The 22,707-nt window shown below is 39.2% G+C and overlaps 1 protein-coding gene across 1 annotated transcript in view; it reads right to left on the minus strand.

Moving 5' to 3' along the window:
* The window catches only part of VCAN (versican), a 95,741-nt gene that overhangs the window by 48,619 nt on the left and 24,415 nt on the right, over positions 1–22,707 (minus strand). The window contains exons 3-6 of the mRNA XM_018564733.1: positions 16,199–16,576; positions 15,110–15,284; positions 13,951–14,078; positions 4,062–4,349 (exon numbers count right to left, since the gene is read on the minus strand). Coding sequence (XP_018420235.1) covers positions 4,062–4,349; positions 13,951–14,078; positions 15,110–15,284; positions 16,199–16,576 — 969 coding nt within the window. The remainder of the gene's footprint in view (positions 1–4,061; positions 4,350–13,950; positions 14,079–15,109; positions 15,285–16,198; positions 16,577–22,707) is intronic.

The following is a 22,707-nucleotide window of genomic DNA, read 5'->3' on the forward strand; positions in this document are numbered from 1 at the left end:
GAGCATGTTCGGCCGACCCGAAGCCACTCGAAGCAAGCCGATGTACGGCTGATTTCAGCCGATGTACGGCTGAAATCAGCCGTACCAGCCTGAAGTGAATAGCCGAACAGTGTTCGGCTCACTTCACTTCAGATCGGTCATTCACTCGGCTGCCCTCGGCAGCTTGGTGAATAGACCCCTAAGTTTCTCAAACTCCTGGTAAGATGTTGGCCATCTTCTTCCTGGTAAGATGCTGGCCATCTTCTACCTTATCCTAATAGTAATGACCTTAATCAGTAAATATGTCTAAGTGCCAATTGTTTAGGAAGTTGAGGAAGTTAGACAAGGACAAGTTGTATTCCATTCAGTTGTTATGGGTTACTGCACTTAAGAATAAGAACTCCTACTTATATATAGTGCAGACCCCTCCTGCAAGTCAAGAAGGAAACCTACTTTACTTGGGGAAGATGCAGAAGCACAATAGAAACACAATAGGTCCAGAAAATAGATAGCCCATGAATTTGGCTGCCAGATCTAGTTGATATGGGCAAGTTTGCCCCAGTGCTTAAGGGCCTATTCACATCTGTCCACTTTCATGGAGCAAAACTCATAGAAATCCCATTCTTTATTTTGTGGCTGGTTTACATCTATGCAATGCAGTTTAGTGTGAAAGGGAGATGGATCTCTCAACTGCCATACAGAAGAAGCAATATCAGCTTTTGTCATTCACTCAAAATAATGTAATGAAAAATGTTAGGCAACAATTTACATATTTCAAGGTGAGTCAATTTGTATTTTTGATCTCAAACCCTAATCAATATGAACAAAATGTGCACATATGTGAGTTTTAAAGTAAGATGATATGCATTTTTAAGGGGATTTCCAGGAAATAAAAGGAAATCCATATTTATTTATGCATTTTCAATGTACACCCCTCAGCTTTACAAAGACCAGGAATTCCAGATTTATTCTGAAGCACCACCTGCTTATGATATGTTATCATGATTCCAGTCAAGAAGCAATACTTTTACCCTCTTACCAATATAAAAACTGATTAGTGATAAGGACTATAGCAGATGCTTTTCATAAACATTGTCAATGTTACATGCTGTTACATTCTGTGTGTGGTTATAAATCATTTGGATGGGTTATTTAAACCTGCATGACTTGTCACCATGAACTTTTTTAGTCAGTGTTTCCCTGCTGAAATCCAGATGTGTGTGATGTCACCCTGAGATTACAAGTCTGTAAGGTATGAGGGTGTGCACCATCTATAAGAGATCAAAGAACTACAGTGCCTTGATTTATGATAGAAATTGTCAGATTTGATTGAAAGCTGACATTTTAATCTGTTGATCTGATCTTCGCTAATAACATTATTCTTGACTCAATTACTCATATAAACCAGTGTATACAGTAAATTCCTTTGCTGTGAGATCAATTCTTATTACTGGAAGGAAACACCAAACAATATATTTAAATTATGTATAGGCGATTGCTGCATAGATAAATGGACATATGTTACCTACAGCGATTCCTTAAAGTCAGCTGTTCCATCTCAGACAAGACATCATCCCGGCACAGCAGCCTAAGAAGCACAGCTATTTTAAAGGCTAAGTTTACTTTTCAGACCATGTTTCACACTTATTTACGGTGGAACATGAAACATGGTCACATGGTCTCCATATAAAATCAGATTTCTGAAACCATCATGGCTGCCCCAACTACAAGTGACCTAGAGACAGGGATTCATTGAAAAATGATGTGTGCTACATTCTGTTCCTAATATTACAGCTGAACAAAATTTCAAACACTAATATTAAAGGTCACAGGGATTTAGTTAGTTGTCAAGGGAGGAGTGGAAGGTTTTTACTGTTACACAGCTGCGAAAGGTGACATCATTCCTCTTTGTTAACATCTGGCTCACAGGCCTTAAGTTAAGCCAGTGTAAATGATAGCATAAAACCACTTTTTCCAGATATGCACTGAAATCAACACAAAAACACAGAGATCTTATCGGGCCTGAAGAAGGGTATTTTTAAATACTGATTATTTACTCTCTCTGTAAATCAATGTGTTCTGTACCGCCATTCAGTCATACAAGACAGTTGAAGATCAAAGACCACCTGACCAAGTGTGAAGAGATGCATGGTCAACTTCCGAACCACAGACAGTGCAAATAAGGATACACTCTTTGATCATTCATGTTGTTGACACGTGTTCTGCTTTCATACTATGCTTGCATGGCCAAGATTGAAAGATAGCACACATCTTTCTCCGTGTTGCTACTACAAGTATGAATACTGTAACCACACTATTTACTAGGGATGAACCCATACCATTTTTTCTGTATCGAGCACGAGTACCAATATTTATTTTTTCGGTCCTCGCCGATACCGAGTACCAGTGCATTGTGTCCCGATTATCAGCGGATCATGACAAGTCGCTCAGCTTCTTGATTGCCTGTGAAGCCTGTGTTCTAGCAAAAGAACACTGGCTTCAGAGGCTGCCTGGTTTCCTGACCAGTCAGGAAGCCGGGCGGCGAGTCATGAGGCTTCCTGATTTGTTCGGAAAACCAGGCTGCCTACCAACATGTGAAGCTGGCTTCCTAGCCAATTAGGAAACCAGGCAGCACGTCATGACCTACCTTCCTGATTGGCTGGGAAGGCGGCTTCACTTGTTCCTAGGCAGCCTGGCTTCCTGATCAATCAGGAACCCAGGAGGTGGGTTATTACTTGCCACCCAGCTTCCTAATTGGCTAAGAAGCCAGGCTGCTTAGCAACAAGTGAAGCCGGCTTCCGAGCCAATCAGGAAGCCGGGAGGTGAATCAAATCCCACCGTCGCCCGGCTTCCTGATTGGAAAGGAAGCTGGCTCCATGCTCCCTTAGCAATGAAGTTCTGGTATCTGAGGTATACTTACCTACCTATTTGGGTGAGTATTCATACTCGCCCAAATGCTCTGATACTTCAGAGCATTTGGGCGAGTATGAATACTCACCCAAATACTCAGTATCAGTATTGGTGCATCACTGGTATTTACTCTTGTCTATAAAAATAATAACAATAAGAGGCTTTTGTAGCACTTGATTTGAATCCCAGCAGTACTGAATCAATTATGGAATCATCTTTATTAACTAAAATTAATACTAAATTGGGAGATTTGTTGATTTCTTGAATTTTGACTTTTTGGGGGGCATACAGTATACTATAAAGTAAAGTATACTTTCAATACAAATCCAAAATAGAGATAGATGTATTCCACATTTTAAGATAGGGAGGGGAGACATGCACATCATTGCCTTATATACCACACTGCATGTGCTGGTATATCACAGAGGTACGGCCTTATTGAAATTGGAAAGCCCGTGCAAAATACTACTGTTGCACAAAATCATATATGATTCAAGCATGGTAGCCTTGTTTAAATACAATGCTAGACATTGTAATATTGTAATAATATAGAACATATATTGTACTTAGCAGGTATACTTTTATGTTTCTTAATGCAAAATATATAAAATTAGGTAATTTTAAGTTGAAATCCTAGCAAATGAAAAAAAATTACATCAAATCATGCAGGCATTAGGTTCATTACAAATTATCATTACGTGTATTTTTAAAAGCAACCAGCATAAGTATTGGCATTAAACTGAGTATGAACCTTTTGCAAGAGAGCGGAAAGCAGCACCAGGAGCCAATTAGCTGTGCTGCAGTGCTCACATGCTAACAAGAAACATGCAAAGAGCAGAGTGACAGAGAGATGAGCGCATCAGTCTGCTGCTTCTCCTTCACTGTCCTAATCACAGGCTTGGGGCAAGGACAAGGCTTAGTTGTATTACTTAACTGTAATACAGAAAAGTCTCAGAAATGTCTTCAGGCTGGCAGTGCTGTAAATCTCAAGAATTAATCAAATCCTTTAGCAAGTTAAACATATATCTATTTCATCTGAATATTTAGCTGTATGCCTGCAGTTCAGCTTAAAAGCCTTAGACTAGCCACTTAAAATAGAAACAGCTGTCAACTATGGATTAAAAATGTAAAAGGGTAGACAAGAAACCCTGGAAAGTAGTCATTTCACTTACTCTGAATACAGTAGACATTATACTTCTCCTTTGACTGAGGAAAGTATGTCTGATTGCTGAAGCGATATTTAGTCCTCACCCCAAGGAGTCCACCTCCACACTGGGGTCTCGCAAAAGACACAGGATAACGCACACTGCCATCTGCAAGCCAGCCATAGTCACACTGGTCAAAGCCTTTCCTCCAAGCGGCATACAAGTCACCAACAGTTGCTATAGCTGCACTGTTCTTCTCGCATTCTATTTTAGCTTCATCAAATGTCAACTTTTTGGGAACATGGAATAGGTCACCTGAAAAAAAATTAGATGTATATGTGAAACTGTTATAATGAAACATAAGTATATGGAATTTATTGCAGAGGTGAAAACATGCAAGAAGAGATAGCTGTAAGATTAAACTAATAATCTGAATGTTGGCTCGAACTGCATGGTTTTGCTCTCAATGAGGCTTTCTGTGACTCAGCTAAGACTAACATAACCATAGGTTGATGTATCACATACCATTTAATACAAATGTTTATAAGTTCTCATGTATATTTTGTCTCGAACCATTATGTGTCTCGTAACACATCTTGGGCATGTTTTAAAAGACAAATAAGAAAAGAATGTTTATTGGCTCAAGGTACCTCCACTATAAATTTGGGAAGGGAGCTCCTGGGTGCAAAATACAAATAACCGGTACACACTTCCCTCAATATGGGTCTACCACATTTCTACAATGATTTTAGCAAGCAAAAAATTGTATGAGTGAGCTACATACCAAAATAGAAATACATTTTTACTACACTATTAAAACCATTTAAAAACAAAGCTGACCCATATAATACCACATGACTATGTGTGTTCTAATGGTGCATATGGTTTGCCACACAAATACATCCTATGGACTGCAACAAAAAGATCCCACAAACAACAAGAGTTTTAGAGTCAACACTAAGAACATGCATACATTCCTATATGGATACCAAAAACTCTAATGACATGTTCTAAATTGTAACTCGTAGCTTAGTAATACCCGAGGAGGGTGAACACTGTAAGGTTGGTTTTCTAAAGGAATTGAGAATATTCACATAATAAATAATTAATCTCCACATGCTTGGATAACTGAAGTGAGTATTCATACAATCCCAACTTCTTTACCAGCCTCTGTGTGTGCATCTACTGCATGCTGCCAAAGTGCATCCAAAAAGAGAAGTCAAAACCTCCATGAATGACAGAAGGAGAACATACAGTATGTGCTAAAAAGTCAAATCTCCTGTATATCGCATGTATAAAAGGAATGTTAAAACACACATTTGTGCATTTTATCCCGTGTTACCATTTATCTGCATGGAAGGCAGGCTTTGGCCAAATTGCTGCAAAAATATGCACGTGGCATTTATACAAAGCACAATATGATAAAACACATAAATAAAAACACTCCCACTGAGCAAAATGAAAGAGAACTCTGTCTGCGCTTAATATACTGTGATTTTGAACACCAAACTGTGGAGGAGCAATTGGGCCCTTATGTTTCCTTATCAGCTATTTCAGACTGTAAATAGCAGATGAGAAGCCGCATATCAATACCCTGCAGTGGGATTACTCAACAAGAATTCAGTTTAGTATAACAAGATCTAATCACATTTATAAACTTATCTTAGACATCTTCATTGTTGATAAACCCTTTTTCTTCAAATATATGTTGAATATATTTTACTGTTTGTTAGTGTAGTTTAACTGGTCTTTTTGGACCTCTTACAAAACAAATTTCTCGCTTGGTTCCAATTAAGCCAAAACTGCTGGTGACAAAGACTGTTTCCCTGAGTAATAGAAGTAAATAAGAATGGCAGCTCACAATCTAAAAAAGATTTTCTTTTTAAATATTTGCAATGCTCCCTCAAAGCTTTAATCACTGAATAAGCTATTGCCTCTAAGCATTTGTGAAACTGCCGCTCCAGCCCTATAAACACCAACAAAGAGGTTGTTTTTGCTTCTAAGGGATTCTCTTCGGGAACTGTTGGTAGTTGTGAGTGGTGCACTGAAGTGTAAATACCAGGCAACACCTTCATCTCATGAAATGAAGCATCAGACAAAAGGGTCTAATAATAATAATACATGAATCAAAGAATGTCCTCTAACTGCTTTCCAGGCTTAGTTTATTAAGGCTGTTACTGGCAATGTACTCTCTATAAAACCAGGCATGGCTAAAGCGAGTATTTAGTGGGTTAGCACAAGCCAATAGTGTCAGATGTTCGTGGCCCCTGAGACACTGAATTGTTAAGACACCAAGCTATGTAGTGTGCAAGTGCCTGTGTATGTCTTTTCGTATTCATTATATGAAGCTGTGAGCGGTCTGGCATTCTAACCATTAATTGGTACATGTCCGGACATTATAATCTGTGTACACAATAAATATTTGAAGACATTAGTAAAGCTGCCTTCACAAATAACCTATGACAACTAAAAGACTGAATTTAGACAATAGTAAGAAATAGCTCAGTGCCTTCTTTTTGTTATTTTTACATTAACGGCAAATTCCCTCTTCTATTACCCAGCCCACGGTGCTTGTATACATTTTATTTTGGACCATTGCAATGGACCAATAATCAGCATATAATGCGTAATGCATTTGTATTGTTAAAGAATACCTCTAGTGTGCTAAAAAATAGAGCTGTTAAAATCACTAAATATAATCAGGTGACATAAGTTTCTACCTTCTTTTTGATGAAAGTGAAGCTTATATGTAGCTCAAGTACCTAGCCGTCTGAAAATGGTTTAATCTGTGCCCGCCCCTCCACTACTTCATGCTGTTTGGCAGCACATCTGACACAGAGTAGGACTCAAGAAGGTTTAATGACTGAGACTCATGTGCCAGCTTTTTTCTAAGCCTTCTTATCCATAAAAAAAAATGAAAAAGTTTAAGTAGAATTAAACTCTTAAATGTTTTTCCAATAATTAATGCAAATAAAACAAAATACTGCATACTGCCCAGCAAAGTATTTCTTTACATTTTTGCCCAATCAAATCATGCTTCCACACAGCTGCAACTCTCTCAGCTCAACTTCCCTGGACTTCCTGCCCAGTACAAAATCGCAAGGAACAGAGCAGTATACAGCATTTGTACACCTACCAGCCTGGGGAAGGGATGAGAGAGGAGCAGGGAGCACAGGAGTTGCTTGCCTTGCTGTACCTGTGTGTTTGTGGAGACACACAGCTTACTAGCACACACAAGGGTAGTGCCATAGGATCCTGCAAAGGAAAAGGAGTCACCCTAAAACAGAATATCATGGACAATGTTCAGATGACCAGATGATTCTGCAGGAAGCTAAAACTTTTGAACATCAAGGAGCAGCATTCATTGTATGTGATTTAATCAGCATTTGAAATAGCCTAAAAACCTTCTGACTTTAATATCACTTTAAGAACAAATTGTTCAGGGCTGCTTGCCCCAACAGCTACCAATTTGTTCAAGGAACTGATAAATGACTCTTTAGCAGTTTACTTCCATGACTGCAGAATGCACTGAGGGTTCCCTAATTGTTAGTAGCATTGTTTCTTCCTTTTTTCTAACATAAGGAGTTGTTTTTCTGAAACTACATTTTGGTTATATTATAGTATACGGCCAGTATACAGCCTATGCTAATATGCACTGATTTGTATTAGGCATTCAGAGATGTAATATTATCTTTTGAGCACTAGATGGCTCTGTGGTGCAATGTTGTTCTCTATGCTTATGTATGCTTGTCTATGATAGACAGGGAGTTCTATCTGTCTCTATGTTTCCTTCTAATATGATATACAATGCTGTATTCTGATGTGATGTTCTTCTAAGCAAGTAAAACTTAATTCAGCATTCCTCAAGATTGCAGTGCTTCATCTAAACACATAACCAACATTTAGATGTTAAGTTGTGTTGTTGTTTAAAGGACTGCTGATGCTAGCTGTCATCAGTGCCACACCTGTGGTTAGATAAACTATATGACAATGTGCTTTTAATAAAGAATGTTGTAGCCTTGATAAATTTCCTTAGACGAGCCACATAAACATATGTTAAGGTTGTAGTTCTCTGAGGAATTCGAGCATGCCATAACTATGATGTCACCCCATGCCCGATGACTGTTGCAGATTGTACTTTAACATCTTGCCGTTTTCAAACAACACTAGCAAAGGTTACAAAGTTTTGTTCTCTATAAAAAAATAGCCAAAAGAAAAAAACAAACTGTTTAATATTACTAAATTATGATTTCCTGGATATCACCGCGACCCTCCTCACCCCCCACCCCCCCAAAAAAAATTAGCAAAACTTTAAATGTTTTCGTAGCTGGATTATGGAATAACTCTGCAAAATCAGTGAGGTACAATAAAGCTCAGAGCACATATGCAATAGAAGCTCACATTGTAACTCTGTCATTGCAGCCCAGAAAATGGAAACCATGACAGTGTTTATGTTACAGACAATAATGCAGTGTGTGTTAACCTTGGCAGCCTTCTCTAGCCATGTTGAAGTCAGCAGCGAAAGCGCCCAAAGAATTGACGGGATTTTCCTGTGCTGCCTATGTGCACGTTACTATTGAAAAAAAAAACCACCTGACTATTTAAGGTTTGGTTTTTTTTTATTGCTGTTAAATACCACAGACTAGACTTATGAGCCAGGTTCTCGACTCCAGACAAAGGCTGATTCAAAATCATCTCTGGAAAGCGCTAGACGCTGTCTTATTAGTCTATTCTTCAAAAGTCTGTCAAACCTTAAGCTTTTGGCATTACATTTTACTTTCATCTATCCTTATTAATACTGTCCCACCTGTTTAGGTTGCCTCTTTATTTATCCCAAAGCATATATACATGGATTTTATGGTGCCAGGAGAATATTAGCCTAGACAGTTCGCAAACTGAGGAAACTTTGCATGCCCTGCGGTTCATAGTTTCATACTTGTTTCCAGGCAAGGTTAATTTTCCATTACTGGAACTTCTAGGCAAAGAGCCCCAGGCAGTGGCAGACCTAATGCCATCAAAGTCCATGCTGCTGTCCTTGTCAGATGTGTGACTATATGTCTTTTGGTCACCTGTCTCTCCAGCAGTTATCTATAAAGCAATTCCACTAATAAAACCAGTGATAAAGATTTTGGAACTGCATACATGTTCAGTTTATTCAAAATGATTTATCAATGTATCCTGCTATTGCTTTTTGGAGAGATTATCATGCAACAAATATGTTGGGACCCCATCCTGATGGGCCCACTCTGCAGCTGTAGGAACTGTTATGGGTGTCCAAACATGGCCCCAATTAATTAATGTTTTTACTTATTGGGTATAGATTAGGACAGATCTATAAAGCAATTCCACTACTAAAATCAGTGAAAAAAAGACCAGCGATAGAGATTTTGGAACTGTATACATCAGGGGTCTCAAAGTACCGGCCCGCTAACCGGTACTTTGTGGTCCGCGGCCATCTGACAAGTCAGGTACGCAGTCACAGACCGCGTACCTGACTTGTGTGAACAGCTACACGGTCGGCAGCTCTGTCAGATGCAGCATAGCTGACACTGGCTGTGCGCTCAGTTCCACTTCCTGCACCAGACCTTACTAATCAACCACTAGATCACCAGGGAATGATGTGCCTCCTCCCTGCAAAAACGTAAGCAGATGAGGGGGCTCTTTGTTTATTTTTGTGTGTGCAGGGAACAGAAACTTGTGTTTTCCTGCAGCAGGAATCTCTAATGTGGTGTTTACATGCGGCAGATGTCACCCATTTAAGTTAATGATGAGATGACAGCCACTGCATGTAACTGCCGGCACACCGCATGTAATGGTATGTGATATGATTACACACGGTTAGGAATCATTCTCCCTGGACGCATTGATCGTGCATCCAGGAATAATGATTGATTCCTAACCTCATGTAATCATATCACATACCATTACATGGGGTTTGCAGGCATGTACATGCAATGGCTGTCACCTGATCATTACCTTGAATGGGTGACAGCTGCCGCATGCAAACACCACACCAACACCACTTAAGAAAAATGCAAGTTCCTGACACAGGAATCCCTAATCGCACCTAAACTTACAGGTGTGAATGGACCTTATTGTGCGTAAATCAGTGTGTGTATATCTGGTTGTGGGGGGGTTTGCATATTTCTGTTTGTGTATATTTCCATTTGTGTGCGTATCTCTGTGTGTGTGTGAGGTATAAAATTTGGCAAGCGGCCCCCATGGGAGAAAAAAATGTGTCCAGTGGCCCTCGAGTGAATTGAGTTTGAGACCTCTGGTAAACATGTTCATTTTATCCAAAATGATTTATCATGCATCCTGTTATTGTTGTCTAGAGAGTTTATCATGCTACCAGTGTTGGGACCCCATTCTGCTGGGTCTACTCTGCAGTTGTAGGGTCTGTTATGGGTGTCCAAATCTGACCACCCCCTCCCAATAAATTTACAATGTTTCTACTTGTTGGGTCATGGATTATGGTACTGACTGCATTGAAGGAACTACCTGGTCTAAAAGTATTTGAAGCATGCTAAAAAAGGGAAGACTAGTTAGCTAAACATTTTATATCAGATTTAAGATGCATGTTCAGCAAATTACTTTGGTCTTCCATCTCACCTTCTTTCCATATCATCTTTCGCTCAGCCCTAACCTAAAATTGCTTGTTACCTGGCAGAGGTGCAAGCTGATGGTTTCATTTTTGTCTGACTATATCTAAGGAATGCTCTGACTTTGTGCTTGCTTTAGAATGTATCCGAAACCTAGATTTTGGATAGAGTGTAGAAGTGTTCAAACCCTTGTCGGGGTTTTTATGTCTGTTTCCCCATTGGATGGATTTACCCTCTCTATTGTCTTGGTGACCAATGTCATCAGGATAGAAAGTGTTGGAAAATCAAACATTTTACAGTTGTCACTGGAAAAGGAACAGAGGGAAAAGTGTCCTGTTCCTGTGACAGCAAAAAAACAGGAGGGTTATAATCATTCCCTAATCTATCCAAAGCAAAAAAAAGTTTTGTTTTTAGATTTAAATACGTACCTACAATATACTACAACAGAAGAACTGCTAGAAGTTCTGCCTGAACAAGGTTGTATAGAAGGTACACTGTATTTAGGATTTACGGCAAACATATACAAAGGATAAAAAAAACGATGACAAAAAATATCTGCCCTTGCACTCAGGACACATCAGAGCCCTAAATTATACCCATGAGAAAAGCACTTTTATTTTGCTTATGAAATGTTTTAGTAAGAGCTGTTATAAAACTATAGAAAACATCAAGCTCTTAAATCTCCTAACTGTTAAATGTAATATAAACTCAAAGTGTCTGCTGACAGCTTTTTGAGGCTAATGTTATTTGTATTGTGGGCTGTAGTTGGAAGTGGAAAAGCATGTATTTTTAAACAGTGTAGATTGGATTATTTGTGCTGTAGAGGTGCCTAATCTGCTTGTGTAACATGGCTGTGTGGCTTCTGCTCTTTGTTAGCTACAAAATTATGAGCACCAAAAAGAAAGCTGGTTGTGTTCTTCAATTAGAAATGTTCTGTATTTGCTAATTATTACTATAGCCTCCCATAAATTATACTTTCATAATGTCATGGAAGTTTGCCATATTCATTAAATATTGTTTACAAAAAATACTTTGGGTATAGCATCTAATATTATCTAAGGACCCTGCCTTAAGCTGGAGTGCTCTTATTCCAAATTTAGTATGAAGCTAGGTTAGGAGCATTATTGCCAGTGGCACATGCTGGAGAAAGATGTTAATGTTTAGGGTGGCCTTGAGGAAGCATCTTTCCTCCCAGGCTGCTGCCTGGAAAGGAACCAATGTAAGTCTGTCTTTTTGACTCCTGGGCTGTGGCCAGAAGAGGAGGTTGTGTTGGAGGTCTTTCACCTTCCAGGCCTGCTGCCTGAGGAGTGTTTTTTTGCTGAAGAGGGGTCTGAGCCTAGGCTAGAATGTATGCTGCATTGCTGGAGGGTACATTTAGAAAGACTGGAGCAGGAAAATGGCTTCCTGTGTAGAGAATCTTGGGAATATGCTTTGCTTCTGAATAGTGTGCTGGAAAGCTGGGTAAAAGCTGCTGCTGGTGGATATTGCAGGGATTGCTTGCTGCTTCTCATAGGATTTATTTGTGCTACCTGGTTGTGCTTAACAGTCCCCACATACAGATTGCTCATCTCAGCTTAAAGGCTGGTAGCCTGTATTTACTTTGGGTAGAAGAAAGGTCTAGAGCCACTTTGCCTGTTTTTGGGTATCCTCTGCCCTAACTCTCTCTCCTCAAGTCTCTTTAATAAACTCTTAAAACTTTCTAAAGGGACTGGTGCACAATTTCCTTTTAATTCGCAAGAAGCCCCCTGGTATCCTCCTTATGTTACCAGGAGTAGGGGATGCTACAGATGTGTTTATATTGATAGGCCATCGCTAAAGGAAATCTACCCAACTATATATTTTTTTCTTTCCTACAGATGAAAAGATGAATGGATTGCTCCTTCAGAGCCCCCTTTGTTAACAGCAATGCTCCATTTCGTAAGGCCATGGCACATTAGTAATCTGCTAGTATCTAACAGAATCACTAAAGAAAGTAGTCATCTGCTCCTATGGCATTACTCCCTACCTGGCCTACCTGCAGAATCTCCCTTACCAGCCTGAGAGCACTCATGGAGCAACGCCTTGCTGGTTTGGCCAGCAAAAGAACAACACCGTAGGAGCATGCAAGTGTTCTCTCTGTTCTCTTAGCAATCTTGTGACTAGAGAAAGGATCATCAGTGTGACATGGCCCTGCGTTTGTTTGATTGGACTCCACCAGTGTGGCACGTGCTTCATCCAAACGTTTCAAAATGTGAAAAACTAGCTAGGGATAAATATGGAAAAATCTGTACATGGTGCAGCAGTTTCTTTTCATAATCAGAGCCATGAAAATAAAAGTGCTACTCTGTGAAACATTTACTTTGCTTAGTGAACAGTCTTTATTCCTTTAGTAAATCACCGCTATTGCATGTGAATGACGGACATTAATTGTGTATATAGAAACCTTTTTAAAGATGTATTCAATGTGTGCATGATATCGCTGCAAGCAGCCAATCTCAAGAATTCCTTAAAATGCCAAGAAGCCAAAACCAGAGTTCACCTCATATAAAAAGCAAATACCAATATGCATAAATGCATATTTAAAATTCACATACCTAGATATATTTAACAGTGTGATAAGATTTTTTTTACAGCTAAGTGCAAACTACTGCTTCATGTTTTCACCTATCTAAGAATCAAGAAAGACCATTTAACTGCTGTCATTAAAAGGAATTCTTGAACAAGAAACCAGTTGTATGTAGCAAAATATCTCTTACCACTTTTACTTTTCAAAATATCTCCAGGAGGTCTCTCTTTTGAACTAACCTACCATGTTAACTGCTCCTTTAACAGCAACATGTGCAAATTCTTTAGATGTTCCGTCACGAATCCTAACATACTAGGCCACAGACAGTTTGAAACCACTATTTAGGTTTGCTACCTTATATAGCACAGGAGAAGGTTCTGCCTCCCCCATTGTAAGTGTTCATTATTGTACTAAGGTCACACAAAGCCAAGAGTATTGGAACCTTGCTAGCCAGCAAGGGAAACTGTCACAATATCCAGCTATGAGAAATGCTTATAGTCTAATACAGGTTACATGTGCTGACGTTAGATTTGACAGTAGCCCCCATATTGAGTGAATATCCTATATTAAGCAGCAAACCTGAATAGTCTTTTCTAACCCTCCTACCTCCACACAGTGCTTTAATTGAAACCTCACTAACCACATAACTATAGGGTTGGGTCAGCTGTTGTTTTTTGCTTAACATAAATGAAATACACTAAAAGCAATACTTCCTGGCTCTCATATCACATTGGTCTTGAAAATAAAGCACACAGTTTTAGAATCTTACCCTGAAGTTCATTCACAAAACAGTATACATCATATTTTTCCTCCTCTGGACGTCTTCCATAGGTTCTTATTCCTTCCTTGCCCTTTTTGTCGCCAAAGCAGCCAGCTCTTGGGTTGCGGATTGGGTATCTTTAAAACATGCATGCAGTAAAGGATTACTTCCACGTTTTTTAGCAGAGAGCATTGCTACCTTCTCCCTTGCACAAACACTCAATAATAAGCAGTATTATAATACTACTTTTATTTTATTACTTATATAGCACTGTCAATTTTACGTAGTGCTCTACATACTGTTCTTTCATTTCAATTCCTGTCTTCAAGGAGTTTACAATCAAAGGTCCCTACCTTATATGCACACATACTAGGCACCAATTTAGACCCAAGCCATTTAACCTATTAGCAGAGGGTGACCAAGGCTTCAGGGACCGGTCTAGTAGCCAGTCAGGTTGGATGTTCAGCTGAGTATTTCTTTGTTATTTTAGCTCCCTAGACAAAATGAGCACTTAACTCTTGCAGTGCAGGGGTAGCCCCACTGCAAGTGTTTAATAATAGGACATGCACACCCATTTTTAGGCATCATTTAACAAAAAAAGGGGGCTGGACGATAGAAGCGGTACCCTCAGAATACCCCTAAGGAATATCAAATGGTAAGCATATATTATATCAAAATCACATCACATAAACAGTATACAAAAATCTGATATACAATGCAGTACAAAATGTAGACCCAAAATGTACAGACAGAGAATAGTACATGAAAACAGGTCACTCTCACCACTAGTACTGAACAATATAAAGGAGCAGAGAAGCTTAGAAGCTAAACAAATACAGCATATAACCAAGTGGAGATTTGTTATGTCAGATCAGATTTGTGCATACTATTTATGTGACATGATTTTGATATAATGTATGCAGTTTTTTAAAATCTCAAGCTGTTTGGTGTGCTGACTTTCCATTTGGTGTTTTGTAGTAAATAGAGGTGCACTGTCCAAAGCTGATAACAATATTTGAGATTTCAGTTTAACATTGTCAGCTCACTGCAGCAATAGTTTTATACAGTGCTTTACATACTGTTAAACGACAATTTTTATATCATAATTTGCAAAAACACCAAAATTATACAAAATGGATACTTGTCTATTGAACACCAAAATATTTACCTAACAGATTGGTCTGCCAGCCATCCAGCGTCACACTGCTCAAAGCCATCTTCATAGGCAGCTCTCAGTTGTGCTGGGGTTGCAATTGAAGCACCATTGTCTATACATGCTTTCTGGGCACCTTCAAAGTCTAAGATGTACTTGTCTACAGGTGCACGGTAGTGGAAGACAACACCTACAAAACCAGGAAATCTATATTAACACACTGCTACAGTACAAACTATGGTGACATTTATTAGAAAAGGAATTTCCATTAGAAATATTAGTACGTAAAGTAAACCTGGACCCAGACTAAGTTCAATAAAATATTACCATATTCTAAACAAGAATTAAACCCAATTGAAAATAAGCTCTCATTCACCTCTGTAGCTATAGTCACTGTGTAGAAATTCTTCTTCTGGTTAACAAAGAGGCTCTGAAATCTTATCTCTTGTCCTGTTACTTTTTATTGCAGCCCTTCTATGAAGGTATTTCTAAGCTGGTAAAAATGGACTGAAACCTGACTTTAGAGTCTTTTGTATGATCTTTGACAATTAGTTACTTTACAGTAAAAACTGATGCCAGGGAGGGCTTGTTTTAAAGTTTTTCTTTCCTGCCTGTTAAGAATATGTAAATGCTTTAATGTCCATAGTCTGGGTACAGGTGCATTTTAAATTCTAACTCCATAATTTTTTAATGATCATTTTAAATAAAGGGGACAAGGGTTAAAACCTCCATCAGGTTTTATTGATATCTTTATGCTCATTAATCTTTACAGTGGAGACAGATAGCACTACAAAACTAGTACACAGTCTTTAATCTATCTGCTCTCTGTTATGATACTGTTTTTGTGCCCCATCTGTGTCGTAAATTGTGAGATTTTCCCACATGCCCTGTATAGAAAACAGTAGTCCCTGGGGCAGAGAGTAAAAAACAATATCCAAAATGGGGACAGGGACGGCATTTATAAGAGCTTAAGGCTCAACTGCCAACTTAGCCCCCCAACATCTGATCAACCCTGTCCCTCCAAACTGTTACCCTGTTGCAACCATTTTATTTTGAGATTACATGAATCCCTGTATTGCAAGAAGTGTTGCTATTAAATCTCACCGGAAACATCCAGGGAAATAGTATCTTGAGTATCTTCGATTCCAAACAGCACTTCACATCGGTAAACACCAGCATCGCTGGCACGGAGCTTAACCATTGTTAATGATGCATCACCAATGTCTTCTGGGTGACTGGGTACAGACACTCTGCCCCTGTAATTTTGGCCAATTTTGATACCACCACTTTGGGCAACTAGAACTGTAGTTTCCTTTGGGTCTTTTCCATCTCGGCTTCGCTCGATTTTGGTCCATTTTATCCTCAAAAATTCACTTGTGATGTTGTAGATTGGTGGTAATGTTGGTATTGTTGAGAAATAGCATGGTAACGTCACTCTCCCTGACAAAGTTCCTTTGACTGGTGGACTCTTTTCCAATTTAACTGAAAAGAAAAACAAGGGAAAAAATAAATATCTCAGTTGTTATACCTCCATTATTTCAGTTTTCTTCTGTTCAAGGATGACAGGTAGTGGAATAAATTATTCACAGTGTTTTTGATTCAGTTGTGTTAATGGGCTTATTCGGTAAGACAAAATGCAAAGAGGATGATGTTGATGATGATATGCAAAGTACATTAAACCACAGTAACCATCCAAGTCCAGTTTAAATCCAAAGTAGATATAGAGGCACACACGTAGTTCAGTTCAGTTTAATTAATTCAGACTGAAAAATATATTTTTCTTTGGTAGATTGCAATGGGTTATGGTGCACCAACATATTCCTCTACACTGGCTTTTTACTAAAGTAATGATATCTAACTAGTAATCCAGGAATCACATGCTTTTCAGTTACCATTCATTCATTGGTGAGTGTGCAAGTATGTAGTTCATTGTAGGACATCCCATCCTTAAGTTGACATTGCCAGAGCTTAAAGCATATAACATAGTTTATTTCCTACTAATGGAATAAATATTATTATTGCTGTAGTTTTTGTTTATCATAACATGGTCTTTTCTTGAGCCTAAAAATTAAAATAGTATCAGCTCAGTTTTGTGATCCATGGCATCATTACATACTAACAGTCATCAGGCAACAGCTCTGACATAAGGAAGCAAAGGCTTCTTCCTCTACAAAGATGGGCACCCAAACACAGAAACACAGTGCAGAACACGGCATGGTAGGTCAGTAATGGGAAAGATCAACTGCAGGGAGGCCACAGGTAATACCTGTGATTACACCTTTGTCCTCTGCTTGTCTTTTTTGAAGTTTCACAGATCAGGTAGGGGTTTACAAAAATGATGCATGTCAAAAACTTATATCTAGGGAATACATCCAAATGTTGGTGTCAGTTCCTCTATAAGCCTGTTAAAGTATTAAATTTCCATATTTTTCTCATACATTTGCACAGCATCTGCCTCAAGGAAGAAATTCTAATTGCTCAGAATTGTCCAGTAGCTAGGCATATAAGAGAAGATACAGGAAAAATATCTGACAACATGTTAGGGTCCATTCACACTTAAGTGCTACATTGCGGAGCATTAATGCACCAGCATTAATGCACATTATGGCACATGTTATTGTGCATTGTGTTAAGGGAGCCTATTCATTATGAATGGGCTGCCAAAGCACCACAACCCTTTTTTAACAACACAGCACCACGGTATATGCATGATGGTGCACTGTGGTATGTTGGGTTCTACTTTACAAAGAGTTGGGGTGCAGTTTACAATGAATGGCACTACACTGTATATAGAGCAGGCGCGTTGCCATGAGCCATGGTGACATGTGTTGCCACAAAGCACGTGTGTTTATAGCTCCCTACACTTCCTACATAACCACTGGCATGTATGCACGTAAAACTGCCTATTCTGCATACATAAAAAGAATGTGGTTTCACTATTCTCTGACTTTGCTTCAACAATTTACATCACATTTGTCTGGAATGTATAGGGACTAAGGAAGAGCTGCCAAGTAATTTGGATAATGGTTTAGCTACTTTGCTCTGTATAACTGCATGAAACAATAATCCTTATTGTCATCTACCAAAATCTTTGTTAAAATGATTTCCTATGTAGCCCGGGACCAGGGGTTGTCCTGAAGGAGAACAATGATACCAGCGATACTTCAAGCAAACATTCTGTCCTCCTCCAGCTGAAGCTTGTCTCTACAAGGCTTTCTTATAGACTGTGCAACTAGATCCAGATGTGAAGCTGCTATCCTTAGGCGAACCCTGCATATAATTTGTGTAATATTTTTATACTTCAGAAAGGATATAAGGATATTGTCATGGCAGCAACAGCATCTTAGGTGATTTTTTTGAGGTACATTAAAATAGAATATTGTTGTTTTCTTTTTAACAGGCTGAAATTATCATTCCACTCACTCAAAGCCATTAGTTTACTATTAGAATGTATACAGAACACCTGAAATATGCAAAGGGCTCCACAGTGATATCCATTATCATGCTGGCACGACTACACATTTAGTTTTCTGTTGGGCTACTTTGTTTTCAAAAACCTCTATCCACATCTATGTATTTTATAACACATATGTTATAAGGTATATAAATATGTAGTATATGCGGCTTTTTGTGCTGATTAGCTGGAAAATTTTTGTATTTATATGCACAATATTGGTGCACTTTTTTGTTCTTTTTTCATGCCAGCACTCATTAAAATGTATAAAAACACATGTAAAATACACTACGGGTCAACATGCATGAGTGCATATTCATGTGTGTTGTAAATGCATGCTACAACACACATGAATATGTATCAGAGAAGGGCTAGGCTTGGGGACAGGAGGGCATATACCCTGCCTCGCCACCCCTGCCCCGGCCCAGTACAAATCATATATGTTGGGTTGGTGACCATAGCTCTCCCATTCAAGCTTTTATCAGAGTGGGACTTGCAGTCAGTGACAGCTGCTGGGTGGTCAGATATGTGGCCATAGCACCTGGCGGTATAAGTCTTCCAGCATCAACTTTCTTTGCAGATCTGACATGTTAACTGATCACAATGATAGCAAATACTGTGAAATGTAGACCTTGTATATGGAATGTCTGACCAAGCGATTGTGTTTTCTTTCTAGTAATCCTTGCCTACCATTATATTGTTATGGCAGGTTAATGCATCAAAGGGAGAAGCTGTCTGGTTGTTAGGGAACAGTACAGTGCAGTACTTAAAGGGTTGCACCATCATTATATACTTAGCTGGCTAAGTTGACACACTAAACCAGATCAGCAAAATGGTAAACTTTGCACCTAGTTTTAAAATATTAACTATTTTTGAGTCATATTGCTTGTATCTTAGAGTATTACTCTGCCCAACTAAGACTGTGTACATTTTGTGGTTGTGATGTTAAAATGGAAAACAAATTGTAATAGTAATAGTGTGTCTATGGGAAGTTTTACCAGACACTGCTGCTTAACGCCCCACCACTGGCTATCATGTTTTCGGGCGCTAATGCAAAAAAAAAAGGGGGTGAGAGAACAAACAAATATCAGCGAGGCTTACTAGAAGAACTAAACCTGGACATACATGGATAGAATTTTGGTCATTTCCTGCTGAATCTGCCACAATTCAAACAGTTTTTTTTAAATTGACTTTTGTGGAAGGAGCCGGCTGGATAACTGTCAGATGAACAGAAAAAAATTGCCAGCAAGGGAGATTCCTCCATCCATGCTATTTAACATGGATGGGGGAACTGAGCGTTTTTCCTTGTTGAGCCCAATGGAGTATGGCCAGCTTGACTCCCTGCTCAGTATATTATACTGAGGGAAGATTGTCAAAGATATAAAAGCGCAAGATGTTCAGAACCACAATCCTAGTATTTGTTCCTTGTTTACATCTGAAAAGAGCTAGCAGCCTAAATCTGCTTTTGATTCAGCAGCACAATTAATGATGTAACATCTTTCAAAAAAATGTTACGACAGATCAGAGGGACTTGCTAGCAAAACCCACAATTGTATGTTCATATTACAGCTCTATTGTTAAGTGGCCGAGCCTCAAAGAAAATGTTACAATAATGTTTCCACAACAAAAGCTGCACATATGTAATGTAATGACTGTAACTACTATTCATTTTTAATAATTAAAGAGAAACTCTGGGATACAGCTAAATACACCAATTAAAGTACATATATTGTAGGCTTGCTGCTTCACCTACCAAAGTATGTTTTATTCTGCGCAGCCATCTTATCATTTGCAGGCATCTGCCACACTGCACAGCCAGACAGGGGGCCTATCTATTTCACTATTCAGCAAATCAACACTCTGCCTCCAGTCTGAACAATGCATTTGCATCATCACCTGTATCTTCAGTAGGATATGCACGGCACATCCTCAGTGGATGTGCACAGTGCTCAGCTGACTAAAGGAGCCAGATGGAAAATTCTCTGCTGAACAGAGAAATGTTCTGATAGCGGCTGGTGACCACTTTCAGGATACAAAGGAAACATCGGGGGATTCATCCATAAACGCTTGTAAGCGTTGATGAAGGAATCTGTTTTATTTTTTTTTCGTTTAGCCCACTGGTTGAACTAAAAAAAAATTAAATGAGTATACTGGCATTATATTCAGGAAAATGAACAAGGAAACAGTAACCCATAGAGTATGTCAGAGGTGTGGAAATCACAAGTATGGCTGAAAGTATTTCAACTCTCTTATTTAGCTCTTTGCATTATGTTCCACTTTATGAGAGCCTTCTAGTTTCCTTATCTTAAAAAAGTATCCTCATATATTTAAAAAATGAACATTGATGTAAACCACAAATGTAAAGCAGGCCATACACTGTTAGAATTTTGTTCAATTTACAGCAGACACTGCGCTAATCTCACAGCATCTGGTGTGCGGTGCACTGGCACTGCTGAAGCACTTATCCCAGCGCATCGTACTGTGTACTTTTTAGAACTTTACTGAAAAGTGATATTTCATTCAGTTCTACGGGCACAGCAGGATGCAAGTGTTGCATCTCGCTATGCAAAAAAAAAGTACAGCATGCCCTACTTTTTTCAGTGCACACCACCGCAAGGCAGTGGTGTGAACCGAGCCTGTCTGTGACGTGGCAAATTACCCTGTCTTGCATTGGGGCTGCACTGGAAACAACGGCCAGTGCAGCTCTAACACAGATGGTGTGAATCGGCCCTCAAATGTTCATTGGAAATTGTTCATCAGAACATTCGATCTTGCCATCATTGAGTCAACTAATAAAGCCCTTAAAAATGTTGTCTCATCCAGCTACTTGAATGGAATCCCAAACGTATTAAACTTTTTTTTTGTGCCTAGCACATGAGCAATACAATACAATAAAATACAAACAATTTATTTTCTTCAGATAAGATACATTTTCCATCCTGCTCCTTCAATTTTGCCTCATCACTGCGGTCAAAAATAAATGTTGATTAGACCTCACTATTAGAAAGTTGAACAAACGTTCTAAAAACAGAGATTTTCAAACAAAATTCTGCTGGCATATGGCCAGCTTTTCCTTCCATACCATTATGCTTGAATACTTTTTGATATTTTCTCACATTAATCGCACCATTCATCTGGACTTTTTTTCAAGAGCAGTGAAGGAAAAACACAGTAAGGTTTAGAGATAACCAAAGACATCTGTGCAAATCTTGGTTCAGCTACAATACATCAATTCAGTGGCTCATTTGATTGTCCAATTATTGTTTTGGGCTCACAATATAAAAAAATGGCAATTTCTGCATCTCCACATTTCCTGTACTGTTCCTTCCTGCCTTCCAGAGAAATTTCTATCAGGTAGGTGAACAGCCCTACATTCATTGGTCACACGATGTACAACTTCCTGAATGTTTTCATAAGGAACCTTGCTGTCAGGAACGCGCATTTTTACCGTGATTCGCGGTTAAAAAAACATGCAACAAACGCGCGTTTACGAGGGCTACTTGGCTGTATGCCAATGGAAACGCGAGACAGAAACGCTGCTAAGAAGCTCCTGTACCTTTTCAGGCGTAGGCCGTTTTGTAGCGCGTTCAGACGGGCTGAAATACGGCAAGGTGTGAACCATACCCATAGAAAACAATGGGATTTTCATGTTTGAGCGTTTTGTAGAGCCTTCATAGAGCGTTGAACGCACTACAAAACGTACAGGTGAGAACCAGGCCTAAGGGCCCGTTCGCTATAGGCACTCGCACAGGGTGTGACAGGTGTGCCTGGGCACACCCTAATCACTCTGAACGCAACACCGAAACCGCAACAGCAGGCACCATGTTTTTAGTCACTGAGCCGGTGCAGAGATCACAAAGATCTCTCTGAGACCGGCTCAATGACACAGAGCCCAGCAGCACTTGTCACTTACATTCCTCATATAACAGCCAAAGTCCTCGGTGCCTGGGAAGCTGCAAGGGAAAATGGCTGCGGCTTCCCAGGCTTCCCATGCAATCGGGAAGCCAGGCAGGTGGTCACATGATCATTAGTGCACCCCTGCTGGAAGAGGTAAGGGACAGTTGAGATGGGAATCCGGGATGCCTCAGGTCTGGGTATGTATTATATAGTATGTGTATGTATTATGTATGTAAATACAGAGTATATATAAATATATATA

Source organism: Nanorana parkeri, unplaced genomic scaffold (genome assembly GCF_000935625.1).
Source record: "Nanorana parkeri isolate BGI_ZX_2015 unplaced genomic scaffold, ASM93562v1 scaffold775, whole genome shotgun sequence".
Classification (NCBI taxonomy): Eukaryota; Metazoa; Chordata; class Amphibia; order Anura; family Dicroglossidae; genus Nanorana; species Nanorana parkeri.